We start from the raw sequence: 27,942 nt of genomic DNA, 5'->3' as shown, positions 1-27,942 counted from the left end.
TAGCAGCTAGTCATTAATTACTGCAGCGCTGCTCTCTGCATGCCAAAGAGGAAAACACACACACACACACACACACACACAGAGAAAAGGCCACGCACACTCCACTTGGTCGCTGTAGCAGCCGAGGCAGATTTACGCCGTGTGTCATCATCACATCGTTTAGCACTCACTGCGGAGGACAATACAATCACCATCCATCTCCATCACCGCGCATAGATTACAATATAAGACCCAAGGTTCAGGTGTGCCACTGTAATTCTCCATAACTGTCACTGAGGTTAAAATCATTTGGTTACTGCTTTGCCTCTTCCTATTCTGCATCCAGCTTTTTCTTCAAACGGCAGAGAAAAGAGATGAGGTTATGGATGGAGCACGCATGCATTAACATGGTATGCAAAGGCACACAAGTACAACAATGGTGTAATGCACATTCCTCCTAATGGTTTTACTTTATTCCATCATAGAAGACTGCTAAAAAGAAAATACAGACATTTGGATTGAATCAGGCTATAGCTATTCACCTGTTTCCAGTCTTTGTACTGAGCTGACCAGCTTCTGGCTGCAGCCTTACAGACAGACACTACAGTGATATTGATTCCCTGACCATGACAAATATCATATTATTCCTTCCTTTAAAAGGTGTGGAGTTTCATCGGATTTGGAAAGTCTTTGTAAAAGCATGTCAATTCAACAACTTACACAACTCTTACGTCAGCATTTACTTTCAACAAAACTGCCTAAACAAGCAAAGGCAGAAATAGATCCAGGCTGCCTGTTACTCAAACACATTTCATCTTTCTATTCTGAAGCTCTTCTCATCTGTCTGTGCTGCCGCCACCAACACAGAAAAGCAAGCTCATTTATCACCTCTGTTTATTTGCAGTCGGATAAATTGGAGATAAGATAAGCATCTGAGTGTGGAAACTAGACTGCTGCAGCATCAAATAGTATACTGTAGCCTTTCATTGTTTCATTACAAGCCAACTAATAAAAACCTAAATATATTTAATAGAAACAGGAACTGGGGAAATTGGGGGTTCATACATCATCAACTGACAACTTCAGCAGTATTTTAAGCAGAAACTAATGAATATTTCATGGCCTCAAGCTTGCACACTCGCACAACTGTCATGCAGAAGTACAGTAGGTTATAATAAAGACATTATACATATTTCATTTATGGTTGTATGGGAGCACTTGGGCACCCCCGGGCAAATTATTGTACATAACAGTGACTGTGGCATGTAAAAAAGTTTCAGCAGCTTAAGTCACTACTTAGTAACCTCAGATTTCATAACCTTTAAATGTTTTTGTAGTGAGCTAAGAGGCTTTGTATTCTTGACTTCAGAATTGTCCAACATGCTTCCTTCCACCTCTGAGATTAGGCTGCCTTGCACACACATCATGCTTAAAAGGTACCCACAGATGATGCTCAAAATTGGCAGCTTTTGTATCTTGTTTCGCTACTGAGAGCTCCACAGCCCCTGGTTTCACTCCCAGTTCTTAACGTTTGGCTCGTTTAATGCTGCTCCTATATTCTCCATACATATTTTAATTTAGGCCAACAAGCTCAACTTTGATACATCTGTTCCCAGTCGTGTATTCCAAAACTGCTGTAGCTCGCCCAAATGATTTTTTGCTGAAGACTCTTCCATGTTGACCCTCTTTGTACATCAGCTGAATGATGCTCCAACACTCTTGGGTCAGCTAAACGTTTGCAACAATTAAAGGGTTTTAATTTCCCTTTCTCGGACCAGGAACATATTGTCCACAGTCCCCCTTAACTGTCTTCTCTTGTGGATATTTTAAACAATTGAAAGTGAATGCACTCACTTGATAAGTTACCAGCTCTAGCTGATGGTTATTGACCAACCTTTCAATTAAGGCTAAGCAAGTAAGTTAAGTAGGAGAAGCCTAAGTTTTGCATTCGCTATAATACAGTTTACACAGTATATACAATACAGTTTTTAAAAATGTAATAACTTTTGAAGACATGCTCATTATGTCTGCAGGGGGTTGTGTTAAAAATTCACTTAAAAAATATTAAATACTGCAGTTTCTGAATCATCACAGCTGAAGTCAATTCTGAGAATGTACAAGATGCATGTGTAATGATGTTTGCCTTTTATAATGTTTCTATAACGGTTGACAGCAGTACATAGAAAGAAATGAGAGCACAAAAAAATTAAAAATAAAACATAAAAACAACAAAACGCAATGTGTGAGCAACACCGAAACCCTCATTAATACTGAGAAGCATTAGAATAACCTTGTGCACAACGACCTTCGTGAGTAGTTACAGGGATTATCTGCCTTTGCTTCACTGAGTAAGGCAGATGCTGCAACTCATCAGCTCATCAAAGATGCATCAAAAGTGCAAACCACAGCATGTTATGCAATTCCGTGTACATCTCATCTTCACCAACCTCAGTTTCTAGAGTGAATGTGGTGCATTTGTAGCCTGCATAATAATAACCACGGGGAATCTGTCCGCTAGCTGTGTAGCGGATGTTGTGTTGTAATGTTTATGCTATTGTACCTACTGAATATTACAAACAACAAAAGTGTGTGTTTTTATCCATGTCAAGGACCTAAGCAACACATACTCGTACTACAACTGTGTAATTTATAAATTTTATAAATCAAAAACACTGACAATTGGCATGTAAAACGTTTTTTAACTCAAACTGATTTGTAAAACGTATCCAATAACAATAGTAACCATTTAAAACATTTCTGTCATAATTTATGTTAACAGATTGTCGTGGCTAAATAACCAAATCTACTCATAAATGGCCCTTTAGGACCAAAGATTCAGTGACCATACTAGTGCATCTAGCAACATTTAAACCTTGTTGAAAAGACACTGACCTGCAGTTGTGGATTGGACAATAAAACATCCAAAGACTGGAGAGTTTTGAACGCATGTTAGTTGTACAAAAGCAGGGTTTGAAACACATCCTTTGACTGCAGCACAAATTAGTATTTAGTGTGCAGCAGCACTGCGCCACAACACTATTTATTTTCAATTATCACCGAGCCACGAGAAATGGAAGCAATGTTGTTTTGTTTTTGCTGCTGCTCAGTAGATCACAGACCGTCTGATTCAGTTTCTCTGTGACACTGTCCATCAATCCTCGGGCCCCTGCCGACCAAAATGCACTTTGCAGACAATAAGACATCATCACTGTGTATTGATTAAGAGGAAGGAGCGTTATATAGGAGTTATGGAGTACCCTGGGACTTCAAACTTAAAAACGCAGATTCAGAACAGAAACAGCTGGTTCTCATTGGTTCCCACTGTTAACTATCAGTTCCACCTTGGGCTGTGCTGTATATTATTTATATATATGTGTGTGTGTATGTTAGGTGGTGATTGACCCTGAGTTCAGTGAGTCCAGATAAACAGTGGAGGTGTTGATAGTAACTTTCAGCAGCAGAACCCAGGGGGCATCACTATACACCACATGTAATGACTTAATGGACCACTATTGCTGCTGGGGAAATTAAGTTTCTCTGGAGAACACATCACTTTACAACCCTCGAACATGTTCAGGCATGTGTTTGGAGGTAAATGGACACACATATGAATAAGCCCCAATTCCAACTCGACAAAATCATTGGTGAGAAACAATGACTAGTTTATACTACGCAGCAGAAGGACAATATTATACTAAAGTCACAATAAAGCACAATTTTAAGAAAATGGATGTTTATACAATAAAATTCATATCTTTTTAACTGTTTGTGCATAATAAGATAGTATTTTGTGTACTGTATGGACAACATTTGAACATAGAAGATGATATATTGTAGATATTTTACAGATGGAAGAAAACTAAGTAAACAATATGTTCTATGTTGTTTACTGTTTTATATTCAAATTTTATATTTGAATATATGAATAAAATTTATATTTTTCCTTTTTAAACGTAACAAATACTATCAAATACAGAGTAGCGTGGTACTATGTACTTCAATTAAAGTCCATTAGATTGAATGCACACAGTTCAATTCCATATTCACACAGTGGCCATCTGGTAACAAATTCAATTTAATATTTTACAAAAAACACTATCAGCTTATGCTTGGTTTAAACGATAAGAAGCAGACGTTGACTTAAAGATAACACTTTTTAAAAAAAAAAAATCTCAGATCACGACTTGTACAGTGTCACATGTGCATCGAAAATGAAGGGTGCAAACAGGATCAAATATTTGTACTTTCAAAGTAAAAGAGCCATCTAATAGAGTATAAATAACACACCAAGTCATGTTACTTTATGTTGCAAAATGACACACGATGAGCTTAAAACGAGTTGTCAGGACACGTGAAATATGCCTTAAGGGGCATGCTAGAGTACTTATATGCAATTTGCAGAATCCTAATCCTGCTGGAAAATAACTTCTTTTCAGAAGAACACGTCACTTTGAGCCCTCAGCCATGTACAGATAGGGGCTGAGAGATACTTAGACATGCACATTTCTATAAGCCACAACTCTAACCCAGCGAATACGCTGCATGAGCTTTTCAGAGAAAAGAAAGACACATTTTAAGAGCATCTTTTTACCGGACACTAGTGTATTTCTCATTAAACCTCTCATTAAACCGTTATGGCGGACATGATCTAGTTATTTTCACAGGCAGACAGTAAGACAGTGAACCACAGCAATGTCAGCCCTAAGAGAAATGTTTTGATGTTGATCTTTATCAATTGTTCACTAGGTGTTTTTTTTTTTCTTCTTTTTTTTTCTATTTTTGTTGCCTGTAAGAGTAAAAAGACACCTTGCCTCTTGCCTTAGTATGCTTTGATGTGCAGTTATGTTGACAGCATGTCCGACTACATCTCCACAGGATGTGATGGATTAGTTCCTGTGGTTAGACACATCATGTGGACACGAGTCTAACAACTTGTGCTGGTGGCAAATGGGACAAAAGGCATGCTAAACTACATCTTACACATTAGAGTACCTTTTCAGTTTAACCATTTGACTTTTTAATAATGTGCACAAGCCTTGGAGTTTCGTACCTCCAAGCTTCAACAATAGGAGAGACAGCTAATCAGACAAGCAGTTATTGGGTGAGTAAAGGAAATAGGGGTGTAGGCTCTGCGTAAGTAAGTAGAGTTGATCTCAGTGCCAGTGCTCACATGTATTGATTAAAACAGACCATGAAAGACAATAACACCCCGAGGGTCAGTAGCTGATTAACCTCCACTTCTGAACATTTTAATCAACCACTGACCTCTAAAGAGCTAAAACAAGGAGGCTCTGCCTTCTCTGCTCCACTCCCCAGGCTCTTGGTGGGGGGGCTGCTGTAATGAGACAGGCCTATAATGAACCAGGTCCCAGCAGACATGCACATCACACAGACGTACAGAGGGAACTTGCTGCTTGCTTGTCATTGGAAATTAACAATGTTGTCTCGTGAGTGAATGAGTAAGTCATAGGGTGTTAAACAAATATGTCGACTGTAATATGTTATACACAAAACACAGAACAGGACCAGCGTAACCTAGCCCGCAAATCTTGCTTTCACGACAAGGACATATATTCATGTTCTGTGTTGTGGTTCCTCTGATGCATGATTTTATGAATGGAACTGTGCAAATGTGCATTGTTTTTAATGACAACTGGAGCTTATATGTTGTATGTCACTCATTATGTTTCTCAGGCCGAATAACTTTACAACAATGACACACATTACCCCATTTGTCATGGCATAATATAAAATGTTATTGAAAGTTTAAAATCATATTCAACAGATTGTTTAACCTATGTCTTTCTATATCTTAATACGAAAAAAAAGTCAATTAATTCAGTTAAATTTTTGCAAAATAAAATCAAATTACATCGTTACATCTGTTTAATGTTGTTATAATATACACCCTGGACAGTCTCCAGTCTATCTCAGGGCTAACACAGAGAGACAGACAACCATTCACACTCACATGCACACCTACGGCCAATTTAGAATCACCAGTTAGGCTTTGAGTAAGGCCAGAGTACCAGGAGAGAACCACACAGACACAGGGAGAGTTTGCATGTTCTCCAACGGATTTGAACCCAGAACCTTCTTGCTGTGAGGCATCAGTGCTAAGCACCACATCACGCTGCCGCCCAGCATTTTACCATGAAACAAAAAAATATATATATTCTGATATTTATGGATTTGCTATATGGGCTAAAATTGGTCATAATGACTAAAGGAGTGCAATGTGAGCTGAGCTGTAAATGTTTGCTGAAACACCTCTGCTGCTGGTGCCTGGATCATGCTGCTGCTGCTGCTCCTCTGAGACATCAGATAAGCGGCTCTATCTAATTCATATTCTAATTAATATGGAGCCTCACTTCCTGCGTCTCAGGGCCTTAGGGAAGGACACTATTCATCAGGCATTATCTTGAGCCCAAAGGTTCCTGTTCACCCAGCCAACCGTGCTCCTCTGCACTCTGCCCCCAGCTCACACTCCGCTCATACCTTTGTCTGATCCCTTACCTGTCACTTCCTGTCATTTTACACATAATAAGACCATTGTGGAGCTCAGAAATAAAGAATCAAAGATGTTTAGTGTAGGGGTGTGCATAGGTGGGTCTTTAATATGCCCAGAGAAACAATGTGATATAAATGAAAGGGAGAGGAATGAAAAGACAAAAGGAGGCAGCCACATTCAAAAAGCCTCCCAAATTGCCTTAAGGGAGGCTTCTTTTAGTCTGTATGGGAAACTGAGCAGAGTGGATCCTGTTTTTGTTTTTTACATGATCAAAATACTTCACACATCTTTTTCCTTTAAATAGTTTCTGTTTGTTCAGTGCCATGGTATAAGAAGAACGAATTTAGGTTTGTGACACCCAGAGTTAAACGCACAATAAAAAAAAACACAAAACACAAAGAAAAAGAAAAGGTGTACAGTAGCAGCAGGGGAGGCATAGACAGTGATGTGATGCAACATTTACCAACCAAGATTTCTTGCTTATTGAAGAAACGGGGGGGGGGGGGGGGGAATAGAGTTTGTTTTGTAGTTGTGGCCCCCTGCAGAGTCTTATTTCTGGGAAATGTTAAACAAAAGAAGCAAAATATTAATCTGGATTCAGAGATGCGGTCTGTAGAAGCTCTCAATGGGAATTGGACTGTGTGAGCATAAAACTGAGTGATAAAATTCACACAGTAATGGAAGTCTTCGCAGATAAATGCTGACAATCTGAATTTACAATTTATGGATTAATTTACATGCAGCTGTATTTTAATGTTGTAGTTGGTCAGGGCTAACTTATTGTCATATACAGCAATACTGTGTACGTACTGCTTGACAAAACAGAAAGTGTAGTTTATATGCCCATTTTAGGTTTTTAAAACTTAATATGAAAAGCAACTAGCAGCTAAAGCTGTCAGATAAATATTAAAAATACATTTAGGAGAACTATAAAAGTTACATAAAATCAGAAAACATGTACCCCAGCATGGTACTTAAAGTAGCAATCTCAAGGTCAGCAGCTATCACTGATGGTAAAAGCAAATGTAGTTTAATACCACAGGTCACTGACTTCTGAGGGCAGTGAAACACACTATTGTTTAAACAAATTAGTCAGAAGATAGCTGGCCTTCTTTCATAAGTCTGTGAGCGGCAGTGATCTGATTTTGTGCTGCACACAGCATGAGTCTGTGAACAGCAAGAGTTGGTGAGAAGTTGGAGGTGTGCAGCCCGTCACCTGCAGTTCTTCATTTAACATCTCACTGCGGCTGCTGCTTCTCTTTCCATTACTCCCTGCAACATTTAAACTGAAATGTTTATTGACTTGTTTTGTAGACACTTTTTTGATGAACACTAGAGCAAAAGCATTACACTGACAAAACATATTGGATTTTTGGATTTCCCTCATTTGACTACTTATTAAAGTCAACATGTGTTTTTGCCAGTGAAATGCTTCTCGGGTTTTCTTCAGCAGCAGTCTTGGAAGCCATGGTGGTTATGTGATGCTTTAAAGTATAATATTCCTATAGACACTACATCCCCCATAAGTAAAACTATTTTTTTGTATACAGATACGCAACAAAGTAGAATAACGAGAGGGTTCATCAAGCTAGACACCAACCCAGCACCTTATGGACCGTATATACTATTATTTGAAATTACAAAAGGATTGTAATACATACAGCAGAGTCTAAGAATCAGCAGCACTGTGTTGCCTAAGGCCTTGCCACTTTGCTAACACAGCTGACTCTATAGTTTACTACTAAAGGGCTGATGTGAGCATGTTCCCTTGGGTAGGAATCACTGCTTCAAAGACGCCCCCTTAATCACCCTCTTCATTTTTCTATCAGCAGTTAAGACTCAAGTTGGTTCACAGAGCAAAGATGCTCTGACTCACTAATTTGAATGCTTTCTTGACAGTTTCGCAGTATGTGAGAAGAAAGGAGGTGAGCTGAGGAGCAGTGGGAGACGGAGAGTGGCAGTGCTAATGCAAACTGACCAGAAGTGACAGGCAAACTGCGACCAGAGGGAGGACACTCCTGAACACACATCCTTGTACTCTCTCTTTCAGTTTGCCTGCTGTACAAAGAACAAACACACGCTCTTTATTCAAGTTGGCAGCGAGGTGGACGAGAGGCCACTCTTCAACAGGAACACTTGGGGTGAAGCCTCCATGTTGGCAGGCATCCACCTTGCTTAAGTGTCCCTTAAGAAAGACACCTCAGCTCCCTGCACCAGGTTAACAGAGCTCACATTAATAGCTCTGGTTTAGGGTTAATTATACGTTGTTTATTGCTGATCTTAAATAGGAGACTCTATAATAGCTTATAAACACACTAATTCCTGACTAAGACCTAAGCTACATCTATTTTCTTTTGTTACACTTATTTATTTTTTTAAAAAAAAAACCTCTTTATTTATAGATAATTTTCATCTTTTAGTACAAAAAGGTAAAACAAATATAAAAAATATAAACATTGAACAATTACACATGGTCAATGTCCTGATCACCCTCATTGGCCAAATAAGCTTGCCATTTCTGCAATCAATCTTTTTTTTTGTTACACTTATTGAACCAAAATCATAGCTATGGCACTTGGTAAAGCTTTCATTGCAACAACAAAACAACTGTGAGATAAAATCATTCAGCTGGACATCCACACTAAACCAAATCAAACTTGAACATTTAACCTAGGATGCTGGAAGGATAGAAAAAGATGTTGCCTGGCAACAGTGAGTTGTTGTTTTTTTGTTGTTTTTTTGGCTTAGGACCAAACTAATTTTATCGAAACAAACCCAAAGCTTCAGTCCCTGCCTGTGTTCCTGTGCCCGGGGCACATCACAGCGGTGCCACTATCTTATGGTAAAAATCTTCTTTTGTTCACATGTTCCTTAGTTTAATGAACCATTTAAAACGAGACACGAGAATGGAAAAATGAGGAGTAATGGGACTAAAACATCCATCACACCATTCTGAGTGAGTTTGCTGGTGAAAAGAGAAATTGGAGTACTATAGACCCCTTTTCTGTTACTGACGTTTTTTGGTTGACCCGTTTGCATAACACAATGAATGGATGATCTATCAGGATTACCTTCTGTGCAATGGCCGGGCATTTACACAGACCTGATAGAGGAGAAAAGCATGTACACTACAGAGAAACTGAGGGCATGGAAATCCTTAGATACGTATAATTATGTCCAGAATGGTCATGAACTTAACTTACAAAGATTTAACAGATGAGTTTTGTGTTGTATGAGCTGATTTTCTGCCTAGCCAGCGGTAAGGCTGGAAAACAAACTTGCATCAAGCTTGGGCTATCATGAGCCGAACCAACGGCTATGTCTTGACAGCTAACTGCACTAGCATGACTGGGTAAGTAACCTACATCTCGTATTTGACAACCATGAAGTTAACTACATACGTGCTATATACACTGTAAGTTGGTATACTTTACAGTGTATGTGACTGTTGTGTAGGCTAATGAGTATGCTAAGGGTGTCTATTATACAAGTTGATGGGTACGAGGGTAATGAGAAAGCAAAATGTTGTTAGCTGTGTTATATTTAGGAACATATTTCAATTTAATTTCCCATCTGACATTGCAGCCATACAGCATCAATACTGTTCAAGGTGAAGCTGCCAACTTATCTAATGCACTAATTTGTGATGAGGCCAATCTTTAGAGGAGTAACCAAACCGACAAAATACAATATTTAATTTATTGTCGCTGCACACACAAGCATGTTTGATGATCGCTTCAGTCCAATCCTTTTGTCTTATTGCATTTAACCACAGCTTTCTCTGATCTTTTTGACTTGACGTGGCAGCTGGTATTGAATAACATTTCAGTTTGGAGCTATTAACCTTACTTTTCCAGTTCTGGCACCCAACAACACAGCAACATGACATTCTGATAACATTAAGTGAACCGTAGCCTCCTATTCTGAATCATCGTTGCCTCCAGTTCTCAGTTGTTTTGCCTCCAGCTAACCGCCATTACGTAGTCATGACATAGGATATGAAAGCTATATGGAGGGAAGTGAGTAGGGAGTGTTTACTGCAGCAACTCGTTCCACTGTAATTGCATAGATATCTACTGACGTTACAAAGCTAACCAGCTAACTCTGGTCTGGCCTATTTCAATACTATTGGTACGCAATGGCAACCAGTGTAGTGTCTAGTCTGTCCTCACACCAACATGAGAGGAAGAAGGAGTTGTGTTGCTGTCGTCTATGATTCTAACATCTTAACAATCATGTTGAAGGACAGTTAGTCAATGAATGAAACAGTAAACGCAACTATGGCTGAGGCACACTGCTCACAACATCCACCAGCACGCACCGATGCAAAGGCCTGGAGGCCTGGTGCCTACAGCATGCTGAAGTCCTGTAGCTTATCCTGCAGATCAACAAGTTTATTGTTGGATGATTTCTATGGCATAGCATTCGCTGGGGTTGGTAGACACACAGACGACACTGGTTGCTGGTAAAAGGTGGGTTAAAAGACAAAAAATAGCTTCATTTAGGATTCAGAGAGGCCAGAGAGTCACAGTTTGAGTTTTACACATTCTTGTCCCATAAATGTATTGGTAATTGTCCCTTAATATGCTTCTACACTGATTTATTGAGATTTATCAGGATCTCATAAATACTTAAACTAAACTTTAACTACCCCTTCAACAAGTGAGTGCTACACTTGTTTTTTAATTATTTTTTTCAAAAATCATTTGAATTGTGCACCTCTCATTTCAAGGCCTTCTTCTGTAACCTCTCCCCTGCCAGCTCAGTAGAATAACTCAAAAGAACCTAAAAGAAAATCAGATTGTAAAATCATAAAGTCCCACAGAGAATATGTGAATGGGAGTAATCGCATCCCAGAGCTATTCTGGAGTGTTTCCCCTCTGTTTGAAGCAGTGCAACGTTTCCTGCAGATTTATTCTTTGTACTGTGTGTCTGTACCCCAAAGCAACACCTTTCACTCATCCTTCCTCAGCTCACACATTTGCAAACGTATGCACTTTTGTTTTCATCTCTCTCTCTCTCTGTCTGGCTGACACACACACACTTCCTGTCTCCCTGTTTTCCTTTAGCAGCTTCTGACAGGTGGTCCTGCGGGGCCCATATCACTTGGCAGTGGGCTACATCTCCCACTAAAACCTCTCCATCTGGGTCAAGTCAGAGAATAACAGGCCTCTAAGGAAGCAGGAGATAGAAGACACACATGCACACACATACTAAAATGCAAACTTGGATGCTGATTTGAAATTAGTGTGCATGAATTATTTATATGTCTGTATATGTGAATGCATGTGTGCATCACGGACTACACGTGCACATACAGTTGTAATTAGAATCCTTGAGCCTGGAGTTATTTCACAGTTCCCTAATTACATGATGATAGATAGAGATGATTGAGAGTACAGAGTTTTACTTCTGTATTATCAAGCCAGTCATCCATCAGTCATCCGCCATCCATCGCAAGCCGACGTTCCCGGCTCTGGTTGCCTAGGTAACCCTCTTGTATATTTCTCACCCAAATGTTTGGTTCCAATGTCAACAAGCAGAACATACAAATATTGCGACTGTATGGATAGAGTTAGCTCTTCTTGCTGTCACTGCTCTCTTCTCTGAAAGAAAATACCACCAGCAACACAACTGCTCTATCTGGGTTTACCCAATGCTTAAAGCCAAGCCTGCTATCAGCATGGTGAGTTGTGCACGGTGTTTCCTAGAGGCAAATCTAGGGGGAACTCTTTATTTGCATTATACATGAATTGTATCAGTTGTTCCCATTGATCGTCGCCTCAATCACGTTGCCTCAATGTTGAGATTATTTAAACTTCAGTGTTTTTTCTGTCTATCATTGCCATATCGCTGAATTTCATTTTTATTCCATGGTTACTGCTAGTCTATGTCTGTGTTTATGCCCTTTAAGACAGGACAGTTGAAGACGATGGTCTTTGTTCTGATGGCAGATCAGGGTTTGTTTGTGGCTGCCTCTCACTTGGTCGTATGGTGTATTCCTGGACATGAAGAATGTCTTATGTGCAATTATTTTACACGTACAGTGCCACTTAAAAGTATTTGCACGCCTCAGAATAAAATAACTCAAAACATCAGCAGATTTTCACATAAGTCCTGAAAGTAGACAAATAGAACCCAATCAAACAAAAGGAAGAGATATACTATACTTGTATTTGTTTATTCAGGAAAATGAGCCAACTTTACATATTGGTGAGGAGCAAGAGTAAGGACACATCTAGGATTACAAGTTAATGGCAAGGTCAAATTAGAGTCCATCAGAAGTGTTTCCAATCAATATAATGGGACACACGTGTTGTCCAGTGCCTTGTTATGTTTAAAAAACTCAAGGATTTGTCTCAGTCTGATCTTCACAACACATGTTAATCGAAGTGTATGATGGTACAGACAAAGGAACTTTCTGAGGACCACAGAAACAGAGTTGTTGTTAATTGCCAGGCTGGAAAGGGTTACAAAATCATCTCTAAAGAGTTTGGAATTGTGAACAAATGGAGAAGAAGAACCTCTCTCGTACTGACTAATGTTAATGTTCATAAATCCACCATCAGGGGAACACTGAACAACCATGGTGTTTATGGCAGAGTGGTAAGGACAAAGACACTGCTCTACAAAAAGAACATTTCTGTCTCATCATCATGTGGACAACCCAGAAGACTACTGAGAAAATGTTTTGTGGACAGATGAGACCAAAGTAGAATTATTTGGTTTAAATGAGAGGCTCATGTCTGGAGACTAAACAATGCTGCATCCCAGCATCAGAACCTCATCCATGAAACACGAGGGTGGTACTGTCCTTGTTTGGGCCTTTGCTGCATCTGGGCCAGGACGGCTTGCCATCATGGATGGACCAATGAATTCTAAATTATACCAGTGACTAACAGGACATCTGTCTGTGAGCTGAATCTGAAGAGAAGCTGAGTCATGGAGCAAGACAATGAACCCAAGCACACAAGTTGTTCTAAAAACAATGGTTAAAGAAGAACTGAATTACTTTGTAACGGCCGAGTCAAAGTCCTGACCTCAATCCACAAGAAATGTTATGAAAGGACCTGAAAGGGGGTCACATCGGATACTGAAAGTAAGTGTTCTCATACTTCTGCACCTCACAGATATGTACAAATAATTAATTGTTTTGAGTCACTTTTATGCAGAAACGTAAAATTCTGAGGGGTGCAAATACTTTGAAGTGGGTAGGTTATCCAAAATTAGTGAAGTAGCATTGTAGTAAATCTGTCTTGTTGACAGCTGTTATTTTTCTCCACCCTTTTTTGATATCAGCATTAGTGAAAAGAAAGAGGTTTTCGACCATTTCATAGCATTGCAGTTAAGATGTTCTACTGTGATATTAGACACCACTGGTGTAAAGTCAGTCTGTCACATTGGTTTTCTGTACCCTGCAGCCGTACCAGGTGAGCTTTCAACAACTATAAGCTTGTCAGAGTTGTGAAGTATAGTGGCCGTAGTCATGCCGCAGTATCAACTCACTCAGCTGTGAAATATGGCTGGCACGACTGTGTGTGTGTGCAGACCGCAATTACATTTCGAGTCCCTGACAAGTGACCGCGGAGCACTAGTTGTTCAGTTAACTGTTGAGCGTGATCTGGTGGACCCTGCCTTTCGATGCCAAGACGCAATCACTGCAATGTCACACACAGTTCTAACTGTTTGCAATACAAAGAGATTGCCACCAATGTGACAGAAGGGAGAGGAGAGAGGAGACTGTTTGTGACGCGAAACAATAGCTGAAAGACGGGCACATCACTTTTTGTTCACGTCCTTGTGGTTTGAATGACTGCATACAATTTCTCATCAGCTGCAACTCTATTATCATTACCACTGGATGCTTTCAACGAGTTTCATTTCGAGACTGAACAGGATGACAATGCATTTGTTTGTTCTCTCTGTCCAGCAAAGGTGTGTGGAGTCTGTCTGTGTGTAAAAGTGAATGTTTTAGACACCAGAGGACTTTTGGCAGGTAGGTTACACACAATACGTTCAAATTAAGCCTACGGTTACTCACTGGTCTTTAGGATACAAGATTTTGCTGCATTTCATTCATTCATTCATTCATTCATTCATCTTCTGTAACCGCTTGTCCTGTGAAGGGTCGCGGGGGGGGGGGGGGGGCAACCCCAACCCCAGCTGTCATCGGACGAGCGGCGGGGTCCACCCTGGATAGGTCTCCAGTCTATTGCAGGGCTATTTTGCTGCATTTCCTTTATGTAATTGCTATTAATCATATATACAATCCACAATGATAATGGTAGCACATCAGGACTCATTTCTACCAATTGTTAATTTTTGCCAGTTGGTAAGAGTAACTGACATATTATTTTTGTTTGACAGGCCCGCCCGCTGTGCCTCATACAGCTGAGAACCTATGATTGTTGTTTGGGGAAGCGGTTTAGCAAACATTTTCTCAATTAATTCTTCACTTAGTTTTTTTTTTCCAGTTCGTAGCACACATTTCTCTACCACTTAAAGTGTTTTTTGTTTGTTTTTTAACCAACAGCTCAGGCAATCTAACGTCATTAGCCATTGTAAACATCTGACATATTCTGAAGTTACAAACATGCTGCTTCAGAATATGAATAACAAGAGTCTTGATGTATCCACTCATTTGGCGTAAGCCTAGACTCCATTAAATGTACAATTCCTAATTGCAGTGTTACTTTACTGTAACTGTAAAGTAATTCCTGTAATGCAATACAGAATTATACATATTTGTTATACATAACATGTCTTCTGAGTCTGGCCATAATTCTCACCCACATCACTCTATAATCTCTTTTGTTGCCTGATCTATCCTTGCAATGTTCTGCAGAACCGTCCAGACACTCAGCATCCATTGACACCAGGAGAGACATCAGAACACGTGGTTGGTGGCTGAGAACTTTCAGTGTTCATGAGCAAAATATCTTCTTTGGCAGAAACGTGACACCATCCTGGAAAGTCCTCTGTGACCGGAAGAGACGCCAAATCGCCACATACGATTACAAATATTCTGGATTCTGCCACGCCCGCTCACTTTCCTCATCCCCTAAGTAAATCTTATTTTAGATGTAACTTAAATCAGCAAGTCCAGTCCAATTTACGGTTATATATATTTTGTTTTATTTCAGTAAGGTTTGACTTAAATCTGGATTATATCAAACTGCTCACCGGTGGTTGCATGAGAGACATCAAATCAGGTGGTCACAAAATCTAGTCTTTGTTGCTGAGTAATGTAGAGTAAGCTAAATGGTGACACCACCATGAGATGGGCTTTATTACATTTTATTTTAGATTGAAGTAACAAATTCCAGCCTTATCAGCAGTAATGAGTCTTTTGAACATTTATCAATCTTTATAACACAATGAACTGTAAATATTGAGGCCAGTTAATGAAGGTTGTAAATTGTGATTGCGGATTGAATTTTGTCAATTTTGACATCTGTTGAAAATATGAACTCACGTTTGTGAAATCTTTGTTGTTAACTGTAAAAACACCCCAATAGTTTAAGGCGGAAGCAGCAAATAACTTTAAAAATACAGCATTTTATTAAAAGTAGTTGGTGAATGAAATGTGAGCTTCAGCTAATGACGCTGCGTTTCGAGAAATTCACAAAAGGCTTAAATCTAACATTTATATGGGCAAATAAAGTCTGGAGCAGTCTTGAACACAAGCAGCAGAGGAGACAGCACAGGACAGATTTATCGGCTTCATCACAGCTGTTCTTCAGGAAACTTTCTCTGTGCCTGGTAATTACCTCACTCTGTCTTGAAACCCTGTAAAACTCAGATCATCCATCTGACATATAAATTTTGTGTGCAGATGATGGTGCATGATGACTTTAATAAAGACAAGATTATCAGCTTTGTATGAAAACAATAGCTTGTTTGTTTGCCTGGATGGCAGAAAACTGTTAACTGTGTGTGTGTGTGCGTGTGTTAGGATGGTTAGCCACACCAGATGCTGCTCATTTCTGTAGTTTGCTGTGTGGACGTGAGGATTAGCATTTTAGGCCATCAGATATTTTCTGTTTAAGGATGGAAAATTTCTGCGCCCTGGCTTGTGCAGTTTATGTTCAGAAAAGAGATAATTTCTACATGTGCAGAAACAGAAAAACAGCTGCAAACTAATTTTCTCACATGTGCACAGCCGTACAGTCATGTCAACACCCACCTCTGCATTTATATTCACATGAACAGCATTGCTATAAATAATCCGCTGTGGGATCATTATGATCAAAACACAGCCAAACCACTGAAGACTACAAGCTGAAGTTCTCGTCACTGTACTTTTGTTTCTTATGATTCATGAATTAAAGATTTACTACTGGCCGCACAGCAAGGGAGATTTTTAAAATACTGTCTTACATAACGTACGTATACACTTAGGTGTGTAAGAGAGACCTCATGGCTTAGACAAGCGCAGACAAAAACACACATATCTAAACCTGCTTTCAACAGAGCCAGGAACAGAAGCTGCTAATGGGCTAATTTCACTCCCAATTACAGGATTAATTTTTCCATTAAGGTCTGCTTGAAAAATGCTCAACTATTGGAGGGCGAAACTGTGCGGAAAGACCCGCCGCCTCCGGCTGTGCATGGCCTTTTAATCCGCCAATTAGCTGGATGATAAGACATTGCGCTCGCAAAGTTACGTACTTAGATTTTTATGTTGTTTTGATTATTACAAATCTTCATTCCACCGGTGTAGTGAGGTCTGTTTCCCCATCACAGTCAGTCAGCGTGCCGCCTCTTTCTCTCTGTCTTTCTCTCTTCCTCCCTCTTTCATCTGTTACAGGCAGTAATATTTATGGGCTGTCAGGGTCACAGGCTGTCACAGAGAGCACCTCATAAAACCTTTCACCGATGTCCTGCTGGCCCTACTGTAGTTATAGGATCGTAATGGAAAGTCTACAGATATATGTACGCTCTGTCAGTGATTTGTGTTCCTCCTTAGCTGTATATCTGTAAATGTGGAAAGTATGGATGTGTGTTCATACGTGTATTATTTGTTAAAAACGTGAAGCTGCTGCCCTCATGACACTATGGTATGTTTGAGTTTTGTGTGTGTGTAGACAACAGTATGGAGAGTGGAACAAACGCTGACCAAAGACACCTGGATTTTTCCCCAGGAAGCCTTTGGCCATTAGCGTGTCGACTCAAGTGGAGGTGTAAATCACAAACACCATTCCTGTATGTAGTCTAAGACAAACTGAGACACACACACACACTTGATAAATTAAGTTCAACCAGCAGGAATATACCACCCTGGAACTGCTCTCACACATTTCTCCACAGCCACTCAGTCCTCAGTCTTCCAGCATTCAGTCCAAAACACATCCATCAATCTAAAGCTCTGTTGCATAAACATACCATTTCATCAGGAAATCAAAGTAAGAGGGAAATAAATGAACTCTTCTGTACTCTTGCATCAACTGGGCAAATGCCAAGAAATAAAGGAAGAGGGGTCCAAGTAAATGACTAAAAATGAAATAATATTTTATTTGGAACTCTATGATACCTGCATATATGCCTCTTCACTTAAGTTACTGTATTTAAAGCCCATGCTAATGACTCTGAGTCTTTACTAAATTAATGTGTTACAAATGATCTTATTGGCCACTGAGGATCACGTCAACATTTCTCTCCATATCACCCTCGCCTGTTTGCGTAGCTGTTTTCTTCAAAGTTGACCTGGTTACTATAAGTGGTTACCTGACAAACGCTAGAGCAGCATTTATGTGGAGACAAACGTTCCACACTCAAAACACCTTGGTGTGTGGAATATATTACTAAAACTCTTATGATAAGGGATCCATTTTAAACCTCCTTCCCATGCAAACTTTGTCTCTCTGACAGCTTCTGCAGACTTCTTCCTTTGCCCCCAAGGTAACTATGCATGCCGCGCCAGAGGGCTTTGCCACTTAAAAACACCAATGTGTTTCTGGTAAACTTGCTGAAATAACCGAGGCTGTCATTATTCTTGGGATGACAGTCCTCTATATTAAGATGGTTTCAATTCAGGTGGGTAAATAAAATATAATTTTGCCTAATAGTGGTAAACAGAATATATTTTTATAACAGAATATATACTCTCCTCTAGGTTCCTAACACCACAACAAATGACAGAGGATGTGACGTCAGTGTTCTCATTGGTAGCTACTGCCCCATACTGTTGCAATTGAGTGATTACTAAATGGCACGTGGTGACATGAAGGCAGGCACTAATGCTTAAAGATCAAATCTGAATGTCCATGGCCTGTACAAGCAGGCAGCAGAGGTACGACCATATCCGTTGGATCAGGCCAGAAACATGCTCCTGCTCCAATCTGTCAATCTAAAGGTTAATGGATGCATAGAAGAGTCACACCACACCACTACTGAGGTGACTATTCTGGTGGAGATGAAAGGTTTGCACTCTCTGATGACACAATAGCAGTTCAAGAGGTGCTGTTCAAGGCTAGTTTTGCTATAATTGAAGTTTTCTCAAGGAGTCGACAGTGTTTTACGAGGGGTGAAACATGCTTAGCTTTAAGTGCTCTTGGGAACGTACAACAGTGTCTGTTTTCCTTTCAAAACAATGAAAAAAGAAGGCCAGCACTGAAATAGGTGACTTTCCCAGCAGAGATACAGGTTTAATATTCTCATGGCACACAATGTAGGTTAGGCACTCGCTAGTGATAAACCATTCTAGCTAAGGGTCATTAAAGCAACACTAAAGAGTTTTTAGTACCTTAAAATAATGTTTCAAAAAATAGTTTCAGTGATTTATCACCTCAAAACTGGGTGAAAGCCAATTCTGTAATCGCTTTGCGGCCCTCTATTGGCTGTAACCGCACTATGTAACTTTGCTTCGTCGGGTAGCGTTTTTGTAGTTCTAAAAAGACTACAAATTTGACCTGCTTTACGGCAACGCGGCTACAAAATCCGGTAGGTTGAGGCTCAAATCAGTGAGAGAGTGAATCAGATCAGTGAGAGAACACTCAGCAGGTGTGTGGAAGATACCAGCTAGATAGTTTTTAAATTGTCATCATGACAGAGCCTGCAAAGAAAAGGAGGAGTGTATTGTCCGATGAGGCGAAGAAAAGAAAACGAGAGCATGATAAAGAAAGAGCTAAAACGAGAGTGAATATCGGACCGGCTCATACTCGATGGCGACTTGGCTTTGCTGCTGCTGGACTTGTAAGTAATACCGGTAATCTTTTTTTCAAACAGTGTGCATCGGTGTACAATACATTGTCAATTATTTTTTCGGCTCATCTTAGCTAAGGCGTTAGCTATTGTGCTAATATAACTATCGCTATGGCTCATGTTAGCTAAGGTGTTCGCTATTGTACGTAACTATCGCTAAGCTAAATATCGCTGTAACTATCACTGCAAGCTAAGACAATAACTGCCAAAATAACCCCAAATGTTTGATCGTTCCCAAAGTTGTTGATTCTTAGTTCACAACGGTCTCTGAAACTTTTTTCAACAACATTCACAAGATTTTCACAGACAATGCAAATGGCTATTACATGCTAAACTGCAATACGTTTCTTTATTTTTCATCCTTATGTAAACCTATCTGGCTATTGCTAATCTGCCGTTTCAAATTTACAGTTTCACACAGAAATAAAAATAGCAAGCAATGTCATTATTTTGTTTTACTTCATTCTAATGTTGCAATACATCATACTTTCGTAAAATCATGCAACCTACTCTACCTTGTCACTGGACATCCTTCGATATCGTTGATTGTTTCCAAAGCCGGTTCTGCATAAACAAATAACGTGCCTGCGACAGTAGGATGCAGTCGGCTTACTTATTTACGACGGAAGTAATGGACAATTACACTTCCAACCAGTAGGGGGACGGAAGAAGAAAACTTCTTTAGTGTTGCTTTAAAGCATGATAGTGGAAAATTGCCATGAACAGTTATTTGGACAGTAATTCAATCCAAAAGAAAAACCCTCTAAAATATTAAAAGCTCTGTGAGGCTGTCAGTGAACAGCTTTGAGTAAAACGCTAACGTCAGCACGCTAGCATGCTCACAATGACAAGGCAGTAGAGGAGCAGTCGTCAAAGTCAGTGCAATACCTCCTCTGGGCACCACGGATCTCCCTGTGTCAGAGATAATTCAGTAAGGATCTATGATATTGACTGGTGTATTGCAATCCATATATAGTCACTGCTAGCATCCCTAACACAGTCACAGTCTATTTAGAAAAAGTTCAATAGTCAGACAGTTGCAGTCCATGCAAACATAGCGTAGTGAAACAAGGAAGCACTCAGACCGTAGTACAACCCTGCACACTCTCACGACAACGTGCACTTCAACCCCTGTGGAGACATGAACATAAAGTAGCTGCACATGTACGACTCTGTTACCTCCTGACACCTCACAAGTGTAGTGACCGTTTCACCTCGAGACAGCTGTGCTTCTCCATTATTTAAATCCATCCATGCTACACTTTCAGAGAAGTACCCAGCGTACATATTGCTTCCTTTTTATGAATGGACAAACTGAACAAAATAGAGCATGAGATGTATCTTCTGCCCTTTCATTGGTGTCTTTTAATTTGATTTTTTCTTTAATTATTTAGGTACCTCCCTGTGCCAGCTCATGAATGTGAAACTGCAGTTGTGAAGCCAAAATTTCTGCTTGCAGTGTTTCTTTAAAGTAACAGTATGTGTTATACAGTTGGCGATAAACATGAAACTAAGAGACTGATTTCGGGAACTGCTCCCGTCTTATGATCATCTTTTCAGGACACCACCTGAGACTGCAGGAAGTCGACCTCTGAGATATGACAGAACTGCATATAAATAGGACACCACTTGAAGCATATTTTGGGTGTCATGACTACTCAACTTTTTTGCATGTTGCCATAAAATGACAGTTACTTTTAGGAATAACAACATGACAAGAAGGTCCCTAATCAATAGGCCACAATGGGATTGGGACTGTTATACAAGAGATTATACAAGGCTGCTGTTCTCAAATAAAATATTTTAACCTGTAACCAACCTAAAAATGTAACTTGTAGCTTTTATAGTTCTGTCTGTGTACAAATTTTCAAAAAGATATAAATAAATGTGGCGGCACAGTGGTGAGGTGGTTAGCACTGATGCCTCACAGCGAGAAGGTCCCGGGTTCGAATGCAAGGGCCAACTGGGCCTTTCCGTGTGGAGTTTGCATGTTCTCCCTGTGTCTGTGTGGGTTCTCTCCAGGTACTCTGGCTTCCTCCCACTGTCCAAAGACATGCTGGTTAGGTTCACTGGTGATTCTAAGGGCCTGTCCACACGGAAACGCTTTTTGGTCTAAACGCAGATGTTTTGCATCGTTTTGGCCGATTGTCCACACGAATCCTGTAAACGCATTGCCCTAAAACGCACTTTTCTGAAACCGGGTCCCAGGGTGGAAAAATTCGCAAACGCACATCTTGCGTTTTGGTGTGGACGGGGAAAACGGAGAAAAACGCATACGGGCGTTTCGATGATGTCATCGCCACACCCCTCGAGCAGCCTTCCACCTCTTATATCCCGCGAGATGTTTCATAACAACATCAACAACAATGGCGGACTACATGCTCGTGTTCCTGCTGGAGAAGATGTTGAGCCTATTAGGGTTACTAGGGCAAAATATCATTTCTCCTTGAGTTTGGTTTCTTCTAAAGCCGATTTGTAAACAGCGCTCAAGCTTTATGCGCATGCTCCGCCTCTGCCTCTCCGTTTTTGGTGAATTTCTGAAACTGAAACAGCGCCACCTATAGGCCTGGAATATGAAGTAGCGTTTTCAGTCGTGTTGAAACGGATCTGTATGGACGCAGATATTCTGAAACGATGCCAGGGAAAACGGAGGGGGAAAAGAACGTTTTCGTACGTGTGGACGTGGCCTAAATTGGCTGTAGGTGTGAATGTGAGTGTGAATGGTTGTCTGTCTCTCTGAGTTAGCACTGCGATAGACTGAAGACCTGTCCAGGGTGTACCCCACCTCTCGCCCGATGACAGCTGGGATAGGCTCCAGCAGACCCCGCGACCCTTAACAGGAATAAGCGGTTACAGAAGATGAATGAATGTTTGTATGTTCTAACTGCAGACTGAATCAGGCTTACTGCTTCCACTTGCTTTCAGTCTTGATGCTAAGCTAAGCTAAATCTCTCCTGACACAGACATGAAAGTGGTTTTGATATCCTCATTTAACTCTCAGTAAGAAACAGAATATATTATAGTTAAATTAGCTCCCCTAAAGGAGATGATGGCCCCAGTTGGCCAAAGAGAAATTACATTGAGAAGAATGGAAGTAACAGATGAGGATTTCTGAGACAAATACTAGATGCTGCAGACTATTACAATGTTGTTTCCCAACAGGGCAAACAAGGACTTACTGCCCTCAGACTCGCTCTCTATCTTTCTGTCTCTCTCTAAACACATAATCCATCACAGTCACAAACAGCAGAAGACTGCAGGTAGTCTTGTCTCGTCTCCAAGCTCAGAGTGATACAGAATAAATCTGCTACGGCATTAATGCAGCAGACAAGAAAAGCGGGTGGAAAATGTTTATTAGCCATTTTAAATAAGTTGAACAAGGAGTGTTTCCTGGACATAGCGTGTTTTCTCATTCAGCTTAGCAAAACATCCGCATCAGTCTTTGACGTGGTGTTTACAAGGGAAGTGTGAGTTCGACTGAAATTCTCATTCAACACGTCTCCTTTCTTCACTATTGTGTTTTTCTGTTCTGGCATACAAACATCCTGTCTCCAGCCATCCAAACATTGCTCTTATGAGCTGACATGACTGCAGCATGTCAGAGCTGAAGATACTGCACAAGCTCGCCTCGATAAACCCTGTCTCACCTTTTCTATTTATAACTCATACCTACCCCTTCAAAGGATACGCAATATGAATACAAACATCATTGTTAGTCTAGTCTACACGCTGTAAAGAGAAAAAATTGACAAGTATCAGCAGAAATCACTCCGGCCAATAACTGAAATCACTCTCTGATTTTTTAGACTCATTACAAGAGAGCTCTAGAGTCAGTTGCAACAGCAGGGTTAATGTCCAGTCTTGAGATAAATATTTATACCAATTGCACCAGCTCCAAGTAGGACAAAGCAAAGCCATCCCTAGTGTGGTAAAGTAACTTCCATGCCGACATACTCTAGCGCAGTGACAGTTGTTGTCTCACTGCTAGGGTTAATCACCTTATCTAACTTACACATACACCAGGAAGTAGGTCAAAAATGACTGCAAAGCCAACAGAACAAATATGAAATTACTCAAACTGTGAAACAAGAGTATTTATTAAACTGTTCAGTAAATATTATATGCACTGTGCTAAGCACTATGCCAGGGAGCTGGTCAACCCATACCACTGCACCATCACATCAGTTAGTTTGATGTCTGTATCGCAAACAACCTGAACCAAACTAAATCTCTCAATAGGTTCTATCGCCCTACAATGTATAACCAAATGATTGGTGCAGCCTTTCATTGCTCTTTGGTGCCTGATCGTCTGTTGGTTGTGAAGTCTATATATTAGATACGCCGGTGCATTAATGTTGTTATTTTCAAACTAGTCAAGGTTTTCCACTTTACATCTGCCTCTGACTAGGCGTAAGGTTTAGCCTCAGACATACCACTACGCACACTAGTACTGACTTGTCGGCAAGTCAGTTTGTCGACTCCACTGCTGTCCGTGACATTTTAAGCATCATGTATACTAGTCAGTGATCACATGACAATAGCAACATTGAAGCCTCAGAGATGACAGGTGAGTATTCCAGTGGGTCATTGCAGCAAACTAGCAGTGGTTCATCAAGTGTGTGGAAATACTTCACTAAAGATGAAGCTCATGCTACCGTGACATGCAGAATATATAAGTCACTCCTACAATACAACAAATTCCATGTGCAATGCACATTCATTGGCTCCAGGAAGTCAATGAACAGGCAAAGGATAGTGCGACATCTAATTCTCCAAATGTGTTATTTTGGTTATATTTACACATTGTTTCATATATTTCTGTACATGTTCATTAGTGATCCTTAGATTCAGTTTTTGTTACCTTTTTAAAAGAGCCAGACAGTTTCCCCATTTCCTAACAACATAAAAACACCCATTCACACCCACATGCATCAAAATCTAATAAAGTGCTTGATAAATGACACTTAAGCGATAAAAGAGTTGCAGATAAATCCTGGCTGACTAACTGAGTTATCAGCTAATCCTCTGAATACAAAATTGTTTTGCAGGCTGAAATCCTAAACCCCACAGATTGTGCGATTATCCACTGTTATCATATGGAGAGGAGGAGGAGCCCGGTCTCTTAACAGCCAGTTGAGAAACAAGAGTCTTTAACACACACACTTAAACCGTCTGGAGAAACTCCAGATATTATGAATCACGATGCAAGGTGCATGGCCACCCACAATTGGCAGATGGGATAGGGCAATGTTGCCAAGCCTGAAGGCGTCCAGCCGGTGTATTAGTCACCTGCCAGTCATCACTGGGTCGAGGCCAGAAAAACTCGGCAGTCAGGACCAAACATTAGATTGTACAGTAACAAAAACAGGACCAAATATTACCATTGGACCCTTCTGTAAAGCAGCAACCATGGACTGAGAACTCTGTACACTAGCGGGCACAGATTATTCCAGTGAATTAGTCATGGCTTTAAGAAAAGACTAGTAAGAGGATTTACGGTGCAGAAAGCGTGACCAGTGTCTATGCACACCTCAGTGATGGGATGTTTCTTTTGATCCCTGAGAGAAATGATTCCAATCTCTTCTTCTGGTCTAATGTTTCACAAAGGGGACGAGATGGAGGGGAAAGGAATAGAAATGTGAAAAGAGAGGATGCAGATATGAGTAGCAGAGAAGCAAGGCAATAAAAGTAAAGGGAGTGAGACAAGATGGGGAGGGGGTGTGAGATGATGCACTGCAGGTAAAGTATGAAATAGAGTTGGAAAGGGGCTTTTACTTTGTGCTCTACTTTAAAGTACAGAAAAACGTCAGTCACAAGTATGCATATACAATATATGTCCTGTAGTTAAACACAGGGGGAGAAAGGAATAATTCATGTTATTGTATGTAGTGTATCACACATGGTAAATGGTATATAGCGCTTTTCTACCTATTGGTACTCAAAGCGCTTTGCAGTCATAGACACATCTACCCATTCGCTCACACAAGCACACACACATTCACACACCAGTGCCACGCACTGGGAGCAACTGGGGGTTCAGTGTCTTGCTCAAGGACACTTCGGCATGTGGCACATTCCGGCGATCGAACCGCTAACCCCCTGGTTCGTGGACAACCCGCTCTACCTACTGAGCCACAGCCGCCCCCACATGCACATAAGGGATATGTGGACGGTAACATGCACAATAAGGCAGTCATTTAAAAGTTGCTCTATATTATTGCCACAGTAATTTATAATAAATCAATAATAACAAGCACAGTACCATTTGTTTATAACAAAGCTTTAGTTGTTTTATGTAAAATCCTTCACTTTTACCCATAAACTTCAGACTACAATCTGTTACATGCAGCTTTTAATACATAAGAGCTTTCTTAAGTTAGTTAAGAGTAGATTCTAGATGTGTGCAGTGCAAAAAAACAGAAGTGAGCTGACACCTTCAGAGGCGTGTTCTAGAGCGACTGTCAAAAATATTGTTGGTCGCGATGAATAATACATTAGCAGAAGCAATATGTATAATTCAGAATGGGCTATTATTTGATGGGAGGTTACAGTTCATTTTTGTCTTTATTCGGGCTGCAAACAACAAGAAAAAAAGCTAAAAATGGTTACTTTACATGTAGCCTCATCACATGTCTGTGGAACTAAATTCTCTATATTGATAACATTTGATTTATAGGAGCAGCGGCATTTGCTTTTATTTTAATTTCTATTAAATTTAGTTTTATTCTATCCTGTTTTGAATTACTTATTCATCATAAAAATGATGGATTTTGAATACGTTTTTCTCATCATCCTGTAGTTCAGAGTTCAGAGTACTGCATAAAACAAAGGTTTCTGTCCAACTGAGCAACAATATTCTGCGATTTTCTCATCTGTGTAGGACGAGAAAGGAAAAATGGAAACTGCTAAGACTTCTAACTGACTTTGGTCGTGTTATTTCCAGGTCAGCGGCTGTGGAAGAAAAATACACTGAAGCTGGGATTCAGGGATTTTACCACAACCTGAAAAAAACTCAAAACTTGATCAGTGACTGTTACAGTTTCTACAGCTGCTAAACCACAAGTGTGACTAGCAACAAGGTTTGGACTCATTGACTCTGTCACACTGTGTTAATAAGCTGAGATGACAGCTGAAGGACTCTTTATCAGGCTCAGCAATACGGCATGGTTTGCAAGTTGTTTGCTGCTTGCTTCACTGCAAGAAGACAAGCATGCGCTATTGCAACGTCAACAGTAAGCATTAGTTCATGCCAGTATGTTTAAACACAGAAAGTTGTTTTATTAAAAGCTAGAATTACCATCTATTCCTCCACCGAGCTGCAGTTTCCAATGACTTTTGAGATTTTCTAAAAGGTATTAAGTGTTATATTTTTGGCAAAGAGGAAGCTACACGTATGATTCCAGCAAGACACATGCCGTCTTCACACTGAGACTATTTTTTTTAAATTAGAACAGAGGACTGATAGAGAGCTTCATCACGCAGTGCATCGACGATCACCTGAAGCTCAATATTGGGAAAATCTAAATGCTTGTGGTAAACTACCAGCAGGAGGAAGAGGAGGAACCCTCTGTCCTGGTTGACATCCAGAGAGAGAGAAGTGAAGAGGGTGGGATCCTTAGAGACATTTGTGTGAAATTGTGTGTGAACTGCTACTTCTGAAAATTGGCACCATTTCTACCTCGACAGTACCATCTTAGTACTCTTACTCAGTTTACTCAGCTAGAATTTGGTGACAAGGAAAACTCTCTCTCAGGTATCATTGCTTTGTTTAGAGTTGTCAGATTAGCAGCTAGAGTGCAGACATTCACAGGACACTCACCACAAGAGAGAGCGGCCTCTTCCATGACACCACTCCAATGAGTCCAGAGAGCAGAACCTGGGAGAGAAAACCCAAAACAGACACTGTAAGAGGTGAATGACTGAAAATGGAATACATTGTATTTCTGTCTCTTCTTTGCACAATCTGGATCTTAGTTTCTTAGTTTTGGGTTGTGCTGGTAAAAATGATATGAGATGTAATATCCTCATGAGAGAAATAAAGGCCAATATTACACACATAAAGATGAAGATTATAAAAATGGTAATTTCCATTTAATATATACAGACAACAACAACAAAACCACACTTCTTAGAATAGCCCGTTCATATAAAATTCCTGATACACAAAATCGTGACTTTACCTTCTGTTTTGGCTTTAAAACAAATACACTCTTTTAAAAGATCTTTGTCTTTACACTACTGTCAGCGAC

At 40.2% G+C, this 27,942-nt stretch overlaps 1 protein-coding gene across 1 annotated transcript in view; it reads right to left on the bottom strand.

The window, feature by feature from the left end:
* Positions 1-27,942, bottom strand: part of fam189a1 (family with sequence similarity 189 member A1) — a 92,477-nt gene that overhangs the window by 21,747 nt on the left and 42,788 nt on the right. The window contains exon 2 of the mRNA XM_084541761.1: positions 27,513-27,569. Coding sequence (XP_084397887.1) covers positions 27,513-27,569 — 57 coding nt within the window. The remainder of the gene's footprint in view (positions 1-27,512; positions 27,570-27,942) is intronic.

The sequence above is a fragment of the Chelon labrosus genome (assembly GCF_963514085.1).
Source record: "Chelon labrosus genome assembly, chromosome: 3".
NCBI lineage: Eukaryota > Metazoa > Chordata > Actinopteri > Mugiliformes > Mugilidae > Chelon > Chelon labrosus.
This window is presented reverse-complemented; position numbering and strand designations above follow the sequence as displayed.